This window comes from Anomalospiza imberbis, chromosome 15 (assembly GCF_031753505.1).
Source record: "Anomalospiza imberbis isolate Cuckoo-Finch-1a 21T00152 chromosome 15, ASM3175350v1, whole genome shotgun sequence".
NCBI classification, from domain to species: Eukaryota; Metazoa; Chordata; class Aves; order Passeriformes; family Viduidae; genus Anomalospiza; species Anomalospiza imberbis.
Window position 1 is genome coordinate 10917178 of NC_089695.1, and position 12704 is coordinate 10929881.

Sequence of the window (12704 nt, forward strand, 5' to 3'; positions counted from 1 at the left end):
ACTGCAACTTGAGGAATAAGATAGATTAAATTCAGAAATAAAAAGTAATCTAGACCAGATGATATTAAGAAGTTTTGCCTCCTATTCACAGCCCTGAGTGTCTGGAGACATAAAGGGAGCTATTTTCAAAGTCAGGCACCTGTTTTTAGGTCTACTTTTGCATGGTTCTGCCGGGCTTTTCTCTCTCTCTTTTCTCCAAAATTTTTGTTTGAGTCTTTTTCTCATTGTTCTGCAACAAGTCATAAATAAATCAAAAACTGAAGCAAAATCTAGACAAATGCAGATCAGGACAAAATATGTCCCCAAAACCCAGCACATTTTTCTTGGTAGATGAAAACAAAGGACAAGTGTTACCTTGAGAACTGGTACCTGCCCTGAAGGTCCAGACAGAGCCTGTCCCAGAGCATCCCCTGCAGCAGGAGGTGAGATCCACAGCACCTGGCAGCACGGAGCCTTTGGAGCCGGAGCAGCACCTCCTCCAGCATTCCCGAGCTGCCAGCCCCAAAGTCACCCACAGCCCTGGCCAAGAAGTGAAAACTCGCGTCCCTGTGCTGCTGAATCACCTCTTAAAGCCTGTTCTGAGAACGTGGGTGGGCACTCGGGCAAAGTGAGGCCTTACGCCGAGCCCCTCCTTCAGCACACAGCCGTAAATCTATCTGAGAAATTTTAGGGGCTCTCTGAGCCCCAGGGTGACATTTCCAAACACACCCAAGGCAGTTGGGAGCTGCTTCAGAATATGATACCAACTTCATAGAGTGATTTTACAACCTCCAGGGGAAAAAAGAAAAATGTCTCTGAAGCATCTCTACTCAACATTAACTGCTGAGGTCCAGGTTATGTTTCCAGCAATGACATCTAACCCAGGTCAGCCAACTCTTGAGTGCCAGCTCCAAATCCAGCCTCCTACAGTGACAGGTACACCAGGATCCCAATACATCCCCACTATGGGGTTTCCAGCAGGTGCCCATAATCCACAGACGACCACACCTCAGAAATACCTCTGCAACAGAGCCCACACCTCGTGGGGAAGCCTCCCATCTCATCCCCAACATGGGCCACATCCCCCTTGTGTCTCGTGGAGACCTATCCTGATTTATCTCAGTAAATCTCAACTGCATGCTGCTCCATGAGAGGAAATTTCATTAAATTCCACTAATTTCTGTATGCTACAGCCAAAAGAGTTTTCCCTCATCATACAGTTACTTTAACCCCTTTATTTTCAAAGGCAGCCTGGATATCACGTGGATGTCCTCCTGCTCCCAGGTGGGGAGCTCAGCAAGGGAGGAGGAATGTTCCATCCTGCACGACTCTGTGCTGGACCTCTCCTTGGGACACCAGATCCTACCCCCACATACTGGTGCTCTAATGCAAACAAATAAAGAGCCCAGCCTCAGGAGAAACTTCAAGAGAAACATGGAGTCTGTCTCTGATACTGGAAGAGGAAATCAAGGATGAGAAGGCTCAGTAGAAGCAAAACCCTCCATGAGGTACCCAAAGATCTTCAATTCCTTTTTCCTCGTGGCCAGTCAGGAAAACCACCACCACAAAGAGCTCCAGAGGCAAAATTAAACATTTCCACAACTGTTACCATACTGCCCCAGCAGGGCTTTGTTTTGTGCAGTGACTAAACCCAACCGGATTTTAGAATAAATCAGTGTGCTGTGTCACTACTTACCCTTGGGCCAATGTCTCCTGCTTCCCCCTGCAAATCAGGAAAAACAGGAAAGGGTCAGAGTTCAAATCTCAACCCTGAAGGGCTGAGCACAGGGTCAGCTGGACACGGGTACAGCACACAAGGGAAGTAGCAAGAGTCCTATTGTTTAATGTATTTAAAATGAGGGAGGAGAAGGTTTTGAGACAACACAATAGGGAAAGATTTTGCCCTGGCAGGCAATGAAGCAGATAATAAATCAGAAATAGTAGTTTGTTTCCAACTCTAAGGCTCTCCTCGCAACTGCTTATGTCCTTCACATGTGAAAATTAACTTCACTTTCAGTAATGACCTTCTTTGGCTCCTCTGACTGCACGGGTGTCATGCAAACAGAGCGATGGAGCCCAGGTCTCTTGGAGGAATGAAGAGTTTTATATTCTCATCACCCTTAGTGGCTTCCCAGAACCCTATAGCAGAGATGTGCTTTAAGACCACACTTGTCCCCCGACCGTTTTTTGCAAATTCTTCCTGCCCTCCCCTTCCTGGAGCTTTTTCAAGAGCAATGTGTGAACCCACTCTAACAGCTGGGTTATTGGGGCAACCTGAACTTGAAAGAATTACAGCAACAGGAGGATATTCAGGAACTGCTTCCCCCAAATCCACATGTTAATGCAGCCTTTACCTTTTCCCCTTTTGGTCCTGGAGGTCCCTGGAAACACATAAGAAGAATCCAAATTAAGGAACAGAAGAATCACCAATGCACATGACATTAAAACCAAGGAAATCACATTCAACAATTTACAAACCTAAGCCACATTCTCTATTATTTTAAGGAATACATGTTACTGTTTAAAGTTGTGCAGTGTTTGACATGAGCAACACTTTACCAAAAAACACCCACGAGGTCCTGCCTGCTCCTGCCAGGACAGAGTATGGAGAAGGACCAGAGCAGGGCAGGCAGTGTGACAGCAGCTTGCCACCACATGACTCTAAGTAGATGTAAAAGATATCTTGAGGTATTAAATCACTTCTAGAAAAAGCACATGCTCACTGTATCATTACAACAATTATACATCTGTTTGAAATAAACAAGGAGGAGGGGCTGCTTTCTTTGGCCTATTGGCTGAAGGCATCGTTCATCTTCCCTCTGAGCAGCTGTCTGTAGGACAGGCAGAAGCACTGCAGCCCCCGAGAGAACCCGAGAGCAGCACTTTGATGTGTCTGCTCTGCATTTGCCTTCCAGCACAGCAAAGTACCAAACCTTGGTGCCAATGCACAGTGTGTGCTGAAGTGGGACCCAGTGGGGGAAGGTCAGCGGAGAGGCCGGCAGCAGCGGCAGCAGCATTCCCATGCAGCCTCCCTCCCACTGTTTTTCTCTGAGCAAGGCTGCTGGCCCCTTACTCTCATGGAAGAGATCATGAGCAGTCTGTTTTGAGTCTGGCTGTGTGATAAGTTTGCTTTGTCACTGAGATTTTCCCTGCCTGTCACTGGGGGTCTCACTCTTGCCCTGCAGTGGCACCCCAGCCTGGGGGTGCAGGGCTGTGCTCTGGGGTCTGACTGCACTCCCAGCATGAGGCTTTGCTAATGAAAGCCAAGCCCTTCCTTCTTTTCTTGTCTAATGCTTTATTTCTAGATTTTATTCACATTTGCTATCCTCAGGGTTGGGATTAAAACCAAACACAGCAATGTATGGCTATAACAACACACTCCCTAACTGGATGGAAATAAGTGTCTGGAGTGGCTTTTCAATTGCAAATACTGAATGACGTTTACCCACTTTGAAATCCCACTTGGTTTAGGACCAGAATTTAAAAAGATTTCATATGGGCCCTCTAGTGAAGGTGGTGGAAGAGAATGGGGTTTGGAGACAAAATATGGAGCTGTGACCTTCTGCAGGAACCATTCGGTGGAAGGAATCAGAGCTGGCTAGGGTTCAATTAGCATAAAAATAAAAAAGTCTGTGTTTCTGTAAAATAAGTAAGAAAAGAATGAAGCACCTGAATATCCAAAGGGCTTCCAAGCAAAAATGAAGTCAAGAAAACAGCTCATAAATTAATCCAGTCTGTTCCAAAAAGTATTTCATGGACACTGGGCACCCTCAAGCAGTTCCCAGCTCAGGTCCTTTGGAGGAAAATGGAACCTGCTTTGGGATCAATTATTTTTATGGTATCAGTCTGTAGTGCCAGAAGCACACAACCAAGATCACTGACTTTGCTCTTCGAATGTGCTACTGGAGCTTATTCCCCAAATTTGGCCTGATGCCCATCTGCAGTCTGTGCTCGCCCAGCTGGCACAGGAGGGGAAGAGGCAGCTGAGATGAGCTGACAGGTGAAGAAAAGTTCACCTCCAGCTCTGCTGGCCAGCCCTGGCTCAGAATTCCAACTTGCATGAAATCATTTTCCCAAGTACAATAGTTCCTCCTAAACAGTTATATATGTAGCACTAAATGAGTAATAGTTGAGATACTGCCTACTTATTGTGGAGCAGCATGAACAGAGACATGTTATATTTGGCACATAGTGCTACTTACTGGTTTGCCATCCAAGCCAAGAGGCCCCTGAAAAAGGAAGGAAAATAGAGTATTATTAAAAAAAATCAAACATAGCATTATCAGGCATGCTCTGAAAAAGACTCTACTTACTTAATCTTTGGCTATGATTCTATGATTCTGTGATTTACCTACTCCTCCATCCATGCAATCCAGCAGGAAAGTTTCACAGAGGTACAGTAAGAGGCATCAAACAATTTGCAGAGTGTGAAGGAGGGTGAAAGGAAGCGACAGGATTAGTGACAGGGGTAAGGTGACACTGTTCTGGCACTTCACCTGGGACTCCCTGAGGTTTTGAAAGTCAAAAACAGCAGCAGTAAAACATGCCTGATTTGGTTAAACTGAGCAGATCCATGAGTGATTCACATCAGCCTTGGATCTGAACCATATTTCCTGAAGCACTCAGTTATCCCAGTTCTTCCTCAGGTCTCCTGTTTCTAGGGTTGCTGCACCATTGTAGAAAATGGTGAATTCCCCAGCATTTCTGGCACTTAAGCCCTCAATTAACACCAAACCACTGAATGTGTTGGGCCAAAGGAAACATTGCTTTTGATAAGGGATGTGGGGAGGGAGGAAGCACGGGTGCCCTAAGGCCAAAGCTACCCCTGTCGGCAGCTGGAGCTGGCACTTTTGGGGACAAAGTGACACACCAGTTACTGTAAATCCACTGCCTGTGGCAAATGCAACAGTTCCACCTGCAAAGCTGCACCTTGGGATCAGCTCCCACTCCCTCCCACGCCTGCCCTGCACAGCCACACGTGTGGAACATACACGTCCTTCTCCAACATGCTGGGATGAAACATCTCCCACCTTACAGCCCATGGAGATCTACCAAAGCTAAAGGGGTTTGGACTGTGATACAGTGCTAAAGCACCAAAGTTCTCTGTATTTCTTAGGGAACTGATTGAGCCATTGATAAAGAATAAATGGTCATTGATAAGGAATAAATCAGTCTGCAATGGCTATGCTGATGGGGCCTGGAATATGAAACTCTGGGGAATATAACTCTATTAGAAAAAAGAGGTAAATCCAGATGACCTGGGCAGATCATCAGTAGCTGGGTTACAAAGGCTGGGGGAACTGTGCAAGAAAAGTTCACTTGAAAATAAACAAGGATGTCTTTACACACATGAGATTTCTGAAGTGATCAAGCACAGATTATATTCCTCATGTGATGTGTACTATTTTCTTATAAGAAACCATCAGTACTCAACAGCTACATAGTGGTCATGAAAAATATACATAAAGCAGTTGTGTCTGCTAATGCAAAGGCTTGCAGGTCACAACCAAACTACCCTGACACCTTCTCCATACTTTAGCTCACCTCAATTCCTTAGATTCTAAAAGCTGGAAATGGCATCAGGTTCATAGAGCTTCTTTCCTGAAGCTATGATTGTTTGAGGTGATTCATCTGAAGCTCCTGATGCAACTCCCTGACTTTCAGAGGATCAGACATGGGATCTGAGCACAGAACTGGCAGCACATTCAACTTCTCAGAGGAGTAGAAGTCCCAGAATTATTATTTTTTCAAATATAAAATGCCAGTTTTTCAGCTTTTAGCTATTCTTGTATCAGTCCACAAAGAGACATCCAGAAGCAAAAACAATGGCCTATTCAGAAGATGTTTGAGGGAAAGCATTTAATGCTTGAGAGAAACAATATCCATCAGGGTTCCACAGGGGTTCTTGGCCAGCCACAGCACTGAATGGACAAGACTAACGCAGACTTTTAAATGTCTTGTTAGTCTGGGCTGGAGATTTAATTGACTCTGCTCTACCTGCCCAGCCAAATGTCTGTGTGAGCAAGGCAGGTTTCCCAAGAGCAGCCAGAGATTTCATGGGTAGAGCAGAGAGAACATCTGAAATCTGGGCTGCCTGACTTGGCTGCCTGCAAATCTCAGGAGTGCCTATGTGTTGAGATTGTTATTGTCTTTTATTTGAATTCTCCTCCATGTCATTTTAATTAAAGATTAAGCAATCTCTAATTTATTTGATAAACAAGGAAAGGGGAAACAACAAGTAACCCTCTATTCCCCCACTTAAAACCAATCTCTATAGAAGTTTTCACTTTGAGAGGACAAAAATTACTTCTGCTTAACCAACCAGGAAAAGTGTATGAAAAAGGAGAGTTTTCTCCTTGGACATCCCAAGCAATAGAAAGCATTGCAGTGGCTTTAGGCTCTGCTTTTTGCCCAGGGAGCAATTTCACTAGTGCCTTCACTCACTCTTGATCACAGGCCTTTGTTCTAAATCACACACAGTGATCACAATTCAGATAATTCATTACTCACTACATCAAGAGGGGACGAACTTTCTGCCTAAGACAAACCCAATGCTTCAAAACAAGGTACAGTGAAAATTCAACCAATTTCCCCCAAAACATAGTTCTGACCAAAACCATCACTGCACTGGCTAAGTGGGACAAAATGCTTCAAGGAAGAGCACACTGTTGGGGTCCCAGACGACCCTGGAGGCCCCTTCCAGCTGGTAACCAACTCACATCTCATTTTCTGATCACACACCAGATGTGTTCAGTGCCTGGTCAAACCAGCTCTGAGGGATACCCTCCCCATTAGAAAAGAAAAATTGTTGCTGTCAGTTTTGCAAAGAAAATACATCTGCAACATCTGTCTGGAGCCTTCAGGTTGCTGGAGCAGGAGGAGCTGGATTAGTGGGGAGAGCTGGTGACATGGAGCAGAGGCGAGTGATAATTGCAATTACACACCTTGGTTTCACCCCTCACAAAGATTAACACAGGCACAGGTGTTCCTGCAGCAATAAGGATCCATGGTGATCCAATGGTGCATCCCCCTTTGCCATCACCCGGGAGAGGACATTATTTATAAATCTAATATATTTTATGGTACGCATTGATGATCTATTATGTAATGATATATAATTATACCTTGATGCTGAGAATGCAGACATGGGTCAGATAAGATGTTGAAGCTTGAGCAGAGCTTGTTACTATATCACATAGTCTCGATGCATGCCTTGGTTTGACACACAACATTTCAACTTCAGAGTAAGGGGCTGCATTCAGATGTGTTTTAAAACAAATTCTGATGTATTTTTTATTTTGTTGCACAGTACAAGCTCACAAGTCTTGAGATACAGCACCAAAATGCCACCTCTCATTGCAAAAATGAGATTCACCCATTGCTGAGGTCAGCTGAAGGCTTGAGAGCAGTTTTGAGCTCACCTAAACTGGGAGATGTGGAGCTTGCAAGGTCTAGTTCACATGCAAAAGCTCTTCCAAGAAATAACAGGCATTTCCCACACACATCACTCACCTCTGGCTCAGAGCAAGCCCAGGTGCCAGCCTGGCTACCTGGCCCTCTGCCATCCCCCTCCAGTGCCCTCACTGCTGCTGGCAGCGATGGGCTTGCTCTGAAAGCGTTACAGGAATTTTAGGGGGGGAAAATACATAGTGAAAGCAAAGCCAGAGATTATTAAAAGGACAATCCTTCTGAGTTGGGAAATCTTCTCTCATGGTTATTTTTAATGTTTCCTGCTCTGCTAAAAATTAGCACAGGGCTCGGAAGGAACCCTGCAGTCAAATTTTGACAAATTCAAAGGGCTGCCTTTCCCATCTCTGGCTCTGTGGTTTCAAAAAAGGGCAGAATCTTATATTTCAAGGAATGAACAAAAGAGCATGACAATATTTTAGTATCCCTGCAAAGGACCCTGGGTCATCTGCAGCACAGGCAGGGAGCAGGGACCATCCCTTCCTATAGGCCATGCTGTAAATCCTCACAGGCAGGACAGTGTCTGCTGGCCATGTGGTTCCTCAGCACATTTTTGTGTGAGAAGAAAGCTCTGGCAAAAGCTGTGGCCAAGCACACCCTGCCAGGCCCGTCACAAGGAAAGTGGAGGAAGGCAGCCAGGTTGCTGTGGCTGCTCCCAGCTTCCCAGCTGAAGGGAACTGGAAGAAAAGGGACTGAGAAACAAAAATGAACTGTGAGTCCTCTAAATAACAGCTGAGAATCGCTGGCACTAACTGTGAATAAACTGAGTCCAAGAGACTTGCTCTGGGATGTCACCTCATCCCCAGTTACTGCTGCTCCTCCTCCCTCCCCAAAGTCCTCAGTGCAGAAGGATCAGAAACTCTTTCAAAATAACAAATTTCTACTCCATACAATACCACTGCTGCTGCACTAATCATTTGTCCTTTCAAATGCATTTAAATTATTGCATTTAAATACAATAATAATAATTTAATGCCTTTAAGTACAAAAATGATAATGATTCAATTTATTATATTTTGTTGTTTATTTTTATCATCATTATTTATAATGCTAAATTAATTTATTACTACATTTAAAAACTTGTGAAGAGTATGAAATTGGTCATACAAGGAATTACCCCAAGCACACACCACTCACTGCTGTGAGTCTGGAGGTGTCCTGGGCAGGGGGTTCCTCCTTCATCAGCCCTGACTTCTGGGTCCCTGGTGTGAGACCCCAAAATCATATCAGTCTGCAGCATGACAAAACATTGGAAACATTCCTACCAGGAGCTGTTCTGTTTAAACATTAAGATAATTTATATCACAACAGTTTCATGTTTAGCTTTATATATAGCATAGAGGGCCTCACTGCAGTGGGATGAGGTTGCTACACATGGGAACAGCACTGCATTTAAAAATAAATATTATTTTTTAAGCAATGAACATGATTATAGAAAACCTTTATTAACAATGTAAACAATTTTCTTTTTCTTTGTTTGAAAAAAGCATATTTCAGTATGGAGCAAACCATGACTACATGCAAACTGGAAACCCATTTTCCATTACTAGATAATAGTTGTTTTGCATCATTAAAAAAAAAAAATCCAAATCCAAACAGATTCTACAGTTTTCTTACAAGCACTAAACAGCAACGTTGACGATTCATTATTTTTTAATCCTTGCAAGACTAATTGTTTCCATTTGGAAACAATTTACACATGCAAGATACATCCTGCATGGCCTCGGAGCCAGGCTGTCCTCGTTCAGATAGAAAACCCCATTTCTTTTTATGAGGAAGGGCATTTAGGGGTTGTCCAAAATCTAATCTCCCTGCATGTAACACCCAATCCCAGTCTTGTGGGAGATCCCACAGGATGGGGCTGCTCTGGGCAGTGGGATGAGCCGAGCCCTCCTCACCCACGGAGCTCCCCAGCTGCAGCATCCCTCACCACTGTCCCTCGTTTCTTCCCAAAAAGACCACCTGAGTACACCCCGGGCATTGCCCACACAGGCTGGCAGGGCACAGCATCACCGAACCCTCAAAGGCTCTGAAATATTTCTTCAGAGGGAGCCCAGGCTGCCAGCAGTAAATCCCCCAACAGAGGTGTCAGGTAAAGGATGCAGAGCAGCCTGGTAAGAGCCAAGCATGCGTTAACAAGGCAACAAAAAACCCCCCATATCTGTGCTCTATTCCAAAAAATCTGTCCACAGACTGCTGGGAGGCCTCTGCCCATTCTTTGATGGAAACGGAGCAGAAAGGAGCAGTAATTTGCTAAAAACTTCACCCATAATGCAAACCAGACGGCTCTGCAAGGGAGCAGCCACCTCGGAGGCCGGGCTGGCCCCGCCGGGCATCCGGCGGCCGCGCAGAGCCAGCCTCTTCAGGGAGAGCCCATCTCCCTTCCATGGGGCACGAACGCTCCCAGCACTTCTGAAAGCCTTGGGAAAGAAACAAACAAACAGACAAAACCAGAAAAAACAAACCCAAGCTCTATCCTCAGAAAGCTTTTGGGGCAGCACTGGGCTCTGCTCACTGCTCAGCCCCTCCTTTGCATCGCTAGCCTGAGCTCACCAGAGTGCTTCAATTCCCAGCTGTGTTCCAGACATGCCAACCACGTTCTGCAGGGTTTCAAATGAGATAAGGACCTTTTTCCCTGCAGGAGCTGCCTCGTCCTCAACCACAAGATGTGCCGCCTTCTGTCTGTGCACAGAGCTTCCTCTTTGTCCTGGATGTCTTCTCTAAAATACTCAAGAAAAAATGCCTGGAATCAAATCTAACACTGACTGGTCCAAAGCGGGGAAACAAACCCTGGGCTGGAGCTGCACAGGGCACTGATAGGGTTTTTGAGGAAGGTCACTTGGAGATGCCAAAATAGAGCCAGTGTGTTCACTTTTCCCAGCACAGACTGCCGTGGCTCCTGGGCAGACATGCCAGGTCACCGTTTCAGAGGGAAGAACTCACTCATCTGTGCATCACATTGCACCAGTTCTCTTCCAAAACAGCAAAGTACTCTTATGGAAGAAAGAGCCCCCCAACTTCCCCCAAATTTCTGAGGCTTAAATGAGTTCCATGTGTTCTGCACAACTGCTTTCTTCTAATATTTGATGTCCAGTTGGGCTTTGGATATATTTTTTTAATATCCACCTATGACAGCAGTGATGGCCTCTGAGCTGGGAATGCAATTTTTAAGTAGGCAAGTAATTTTGGAAGAATGTTGGTGTTACAAGCAAACATTTCAGTGCTTACTGCCTTTATAGTCTTTCCACACCAGTGTCATTGAGAGCTTCTGCTTGGATTACCTCTCTTTGGTGGTTAATGAGAAATCTTCTTGGTTTTCTCAGTTTTTCTCTGCCTAGACACCAAGCCTCTGTACCACAGGGCTGGACCCAAATGCACCGGAAACAGAGATGCAGATCCACCAGCTGCACTCAACACTCAGAGCAGGAAACCAGAGGAAAAGCTGCATGAGAAGCCAGAAACCAAACCTCTGCCCTGCCAGTGCAATTTGGGCTGCACTGCTCTCCTTGCCATTGCTGTCAGCACCTTCACCAGGCCCTGTCCTCTCCCTATCCAGAACCATTGGAATCACAGAGGATAAACAAATGCATCTGCAATTCCTCTGTCGGGTGGGTAGAAGACAAGTTTTTATTATCCCTGTGGAAGAATTACCTTTAAATCAAAAGGAAAATAAACTGCTGCCACAAAGAACTGGTCCTCACAAAATCATTGTTGCTTCCACATCAGAGAGCCAGCAAATGGATGTAGCAGGAAAACATGCTGGATCTGCTTTCCCTGTTTAAAGAGGGTTTTCCCTCTAGGCAAATAATTACGTGAATTGGCCACAAAACTGATATTAAAATAAAATGAAAAAGACTGGAACTACAAAGTTTGCCTTGTAAAATGAATGTTTGTTACTTCTGTCTTTTGGGCTCTTACTGGGAGAGGTATGTGTGCAAATGACTTCACACACAGGAGACACTCCTTGAAGTCTGGATATTTACAAGTCAAAAACATGGGAACAAACACAGGACTGAAACCTAAATTACAGTTGTGACCTTGATTAGCCTAGGTAAAAAAACTAAATACCTCACCAACAGAAGCCTTCATCACACCACAGATTGTTTAAAAGTAACCAAGTCTAGCAATGCACATCCAGCCAAAACACCCATGCAATGTGTTTTGGACACCACAGGCAACTGTGTCCATGCACGAGCCACCACCCAAGGTCTGGAATCAACTGCCTACTGCAAAAAAACAGGAAAATTTGGGGTCCACAGAGCCCATGAGGTCTGGCCACATAGCACAGCCTCCTATACTTCACATGGGATTTCTGGCAGCCCCCCTGAAGAGCTAAAGTGCTGCCTGCTGCTCCAGTTTGCACACAGAGCAACCCCAGAGCTACACTGGGCTCCTCCAGCCACTCTCACAGGCTGCACCTCGAGCACACCCAAGCAGCACGTTGAGATAATTGAATAGGTGGAGGCAACTCATCAAGACATCAGGCAGTCCAATTTTAAGCTACTCCTACAGTTCTCTTGTAAAAGTAGTTTGTTATTAATGCCACATGTGGTTTTCTGGTGCTGCCATTCCAAAATGCCTGCTTAAGTGAATGCCTTGGAGCTTTCTGGTAAGAAAAGGAACCACAATGGCACAAAGGAGCTGCCACCAGGAAGAGGCTAAGGCATGTGTTCCTCATTTCACAGACATCATCCTGTCTGCATTCATATTATATTTATGGGTCACACACGAAAAGCTTGCACAGACTTTCCCTAAGTTGTGTACTAACTAAAATTCTTAATTGCTGAGGGGAGAAAACCCCAGACTCCACTGTTCATGGTCAAGGTCTAGAGCTGTAACCAAAGTCACTGTTCCAGTGCTTCACTTTGCTGGGTTTTTATGACAGGGAACCATCTTCCCTTCTACATGTGCTTCTTCAACCCCTCTCACAGACATCAGCCTAGAAAAACACATTTGGCTTCACTTTATGTCTTGAAAATTAATTAAAACCAGAGTTTTACCATCCTTACCACTTGATTTCTGGCTTATACATTACAGCTGACTTCAGTGGACAGATCTGGATTTACAACACTGCAGCCAAAGGAAGATATTAGCTCACTGTCCAAGGCTCCCAAAATAAAAGTTTCTGAAGATGCTGACCTGCTTAACTCCAATATCTCCTTAGCATGAGTTGGACTGTAAATATGTGAGAATGGCCTGCACAAGAGTATTTAAATTCTGACCGAGCAATTATTCCCCAAAATGAAAAGCCAGCATTG

At 45.0% G+C, this 12704-nt stretch overlaps 1 protein-coding gene across 1 annotated transcript in view; it reads right to left on the reverse strand.

Moving 5' to 3' along the window:
• Positions 1 to 12704, reverse strand: part of COL23A1 (collagen type XXIII alpha 1 chain) — a 178211-nt gene that overhangs the window by 23316 nt on the left and 142191 nt on the right. Inside the window, exons 6-8 of the mRNA XM_068205849.1 lie at positions 4182 to 4208; positions 2334 to 2360; positions 1676 to 1702 (exon numbers count right to left, since the gene is read on the reverse strand). Coding sequence (XP_068061950.1) covers positions 1676 to 1702; positions 2334 to 2360; positions 4182 to 4208 — 81 coding nt within the window. The remainder of the gene's footprint in view (positions 1 to 1675; positions 1703 to 2333; positions 2361 to 4181; positions 4209 to 12704) is intronic.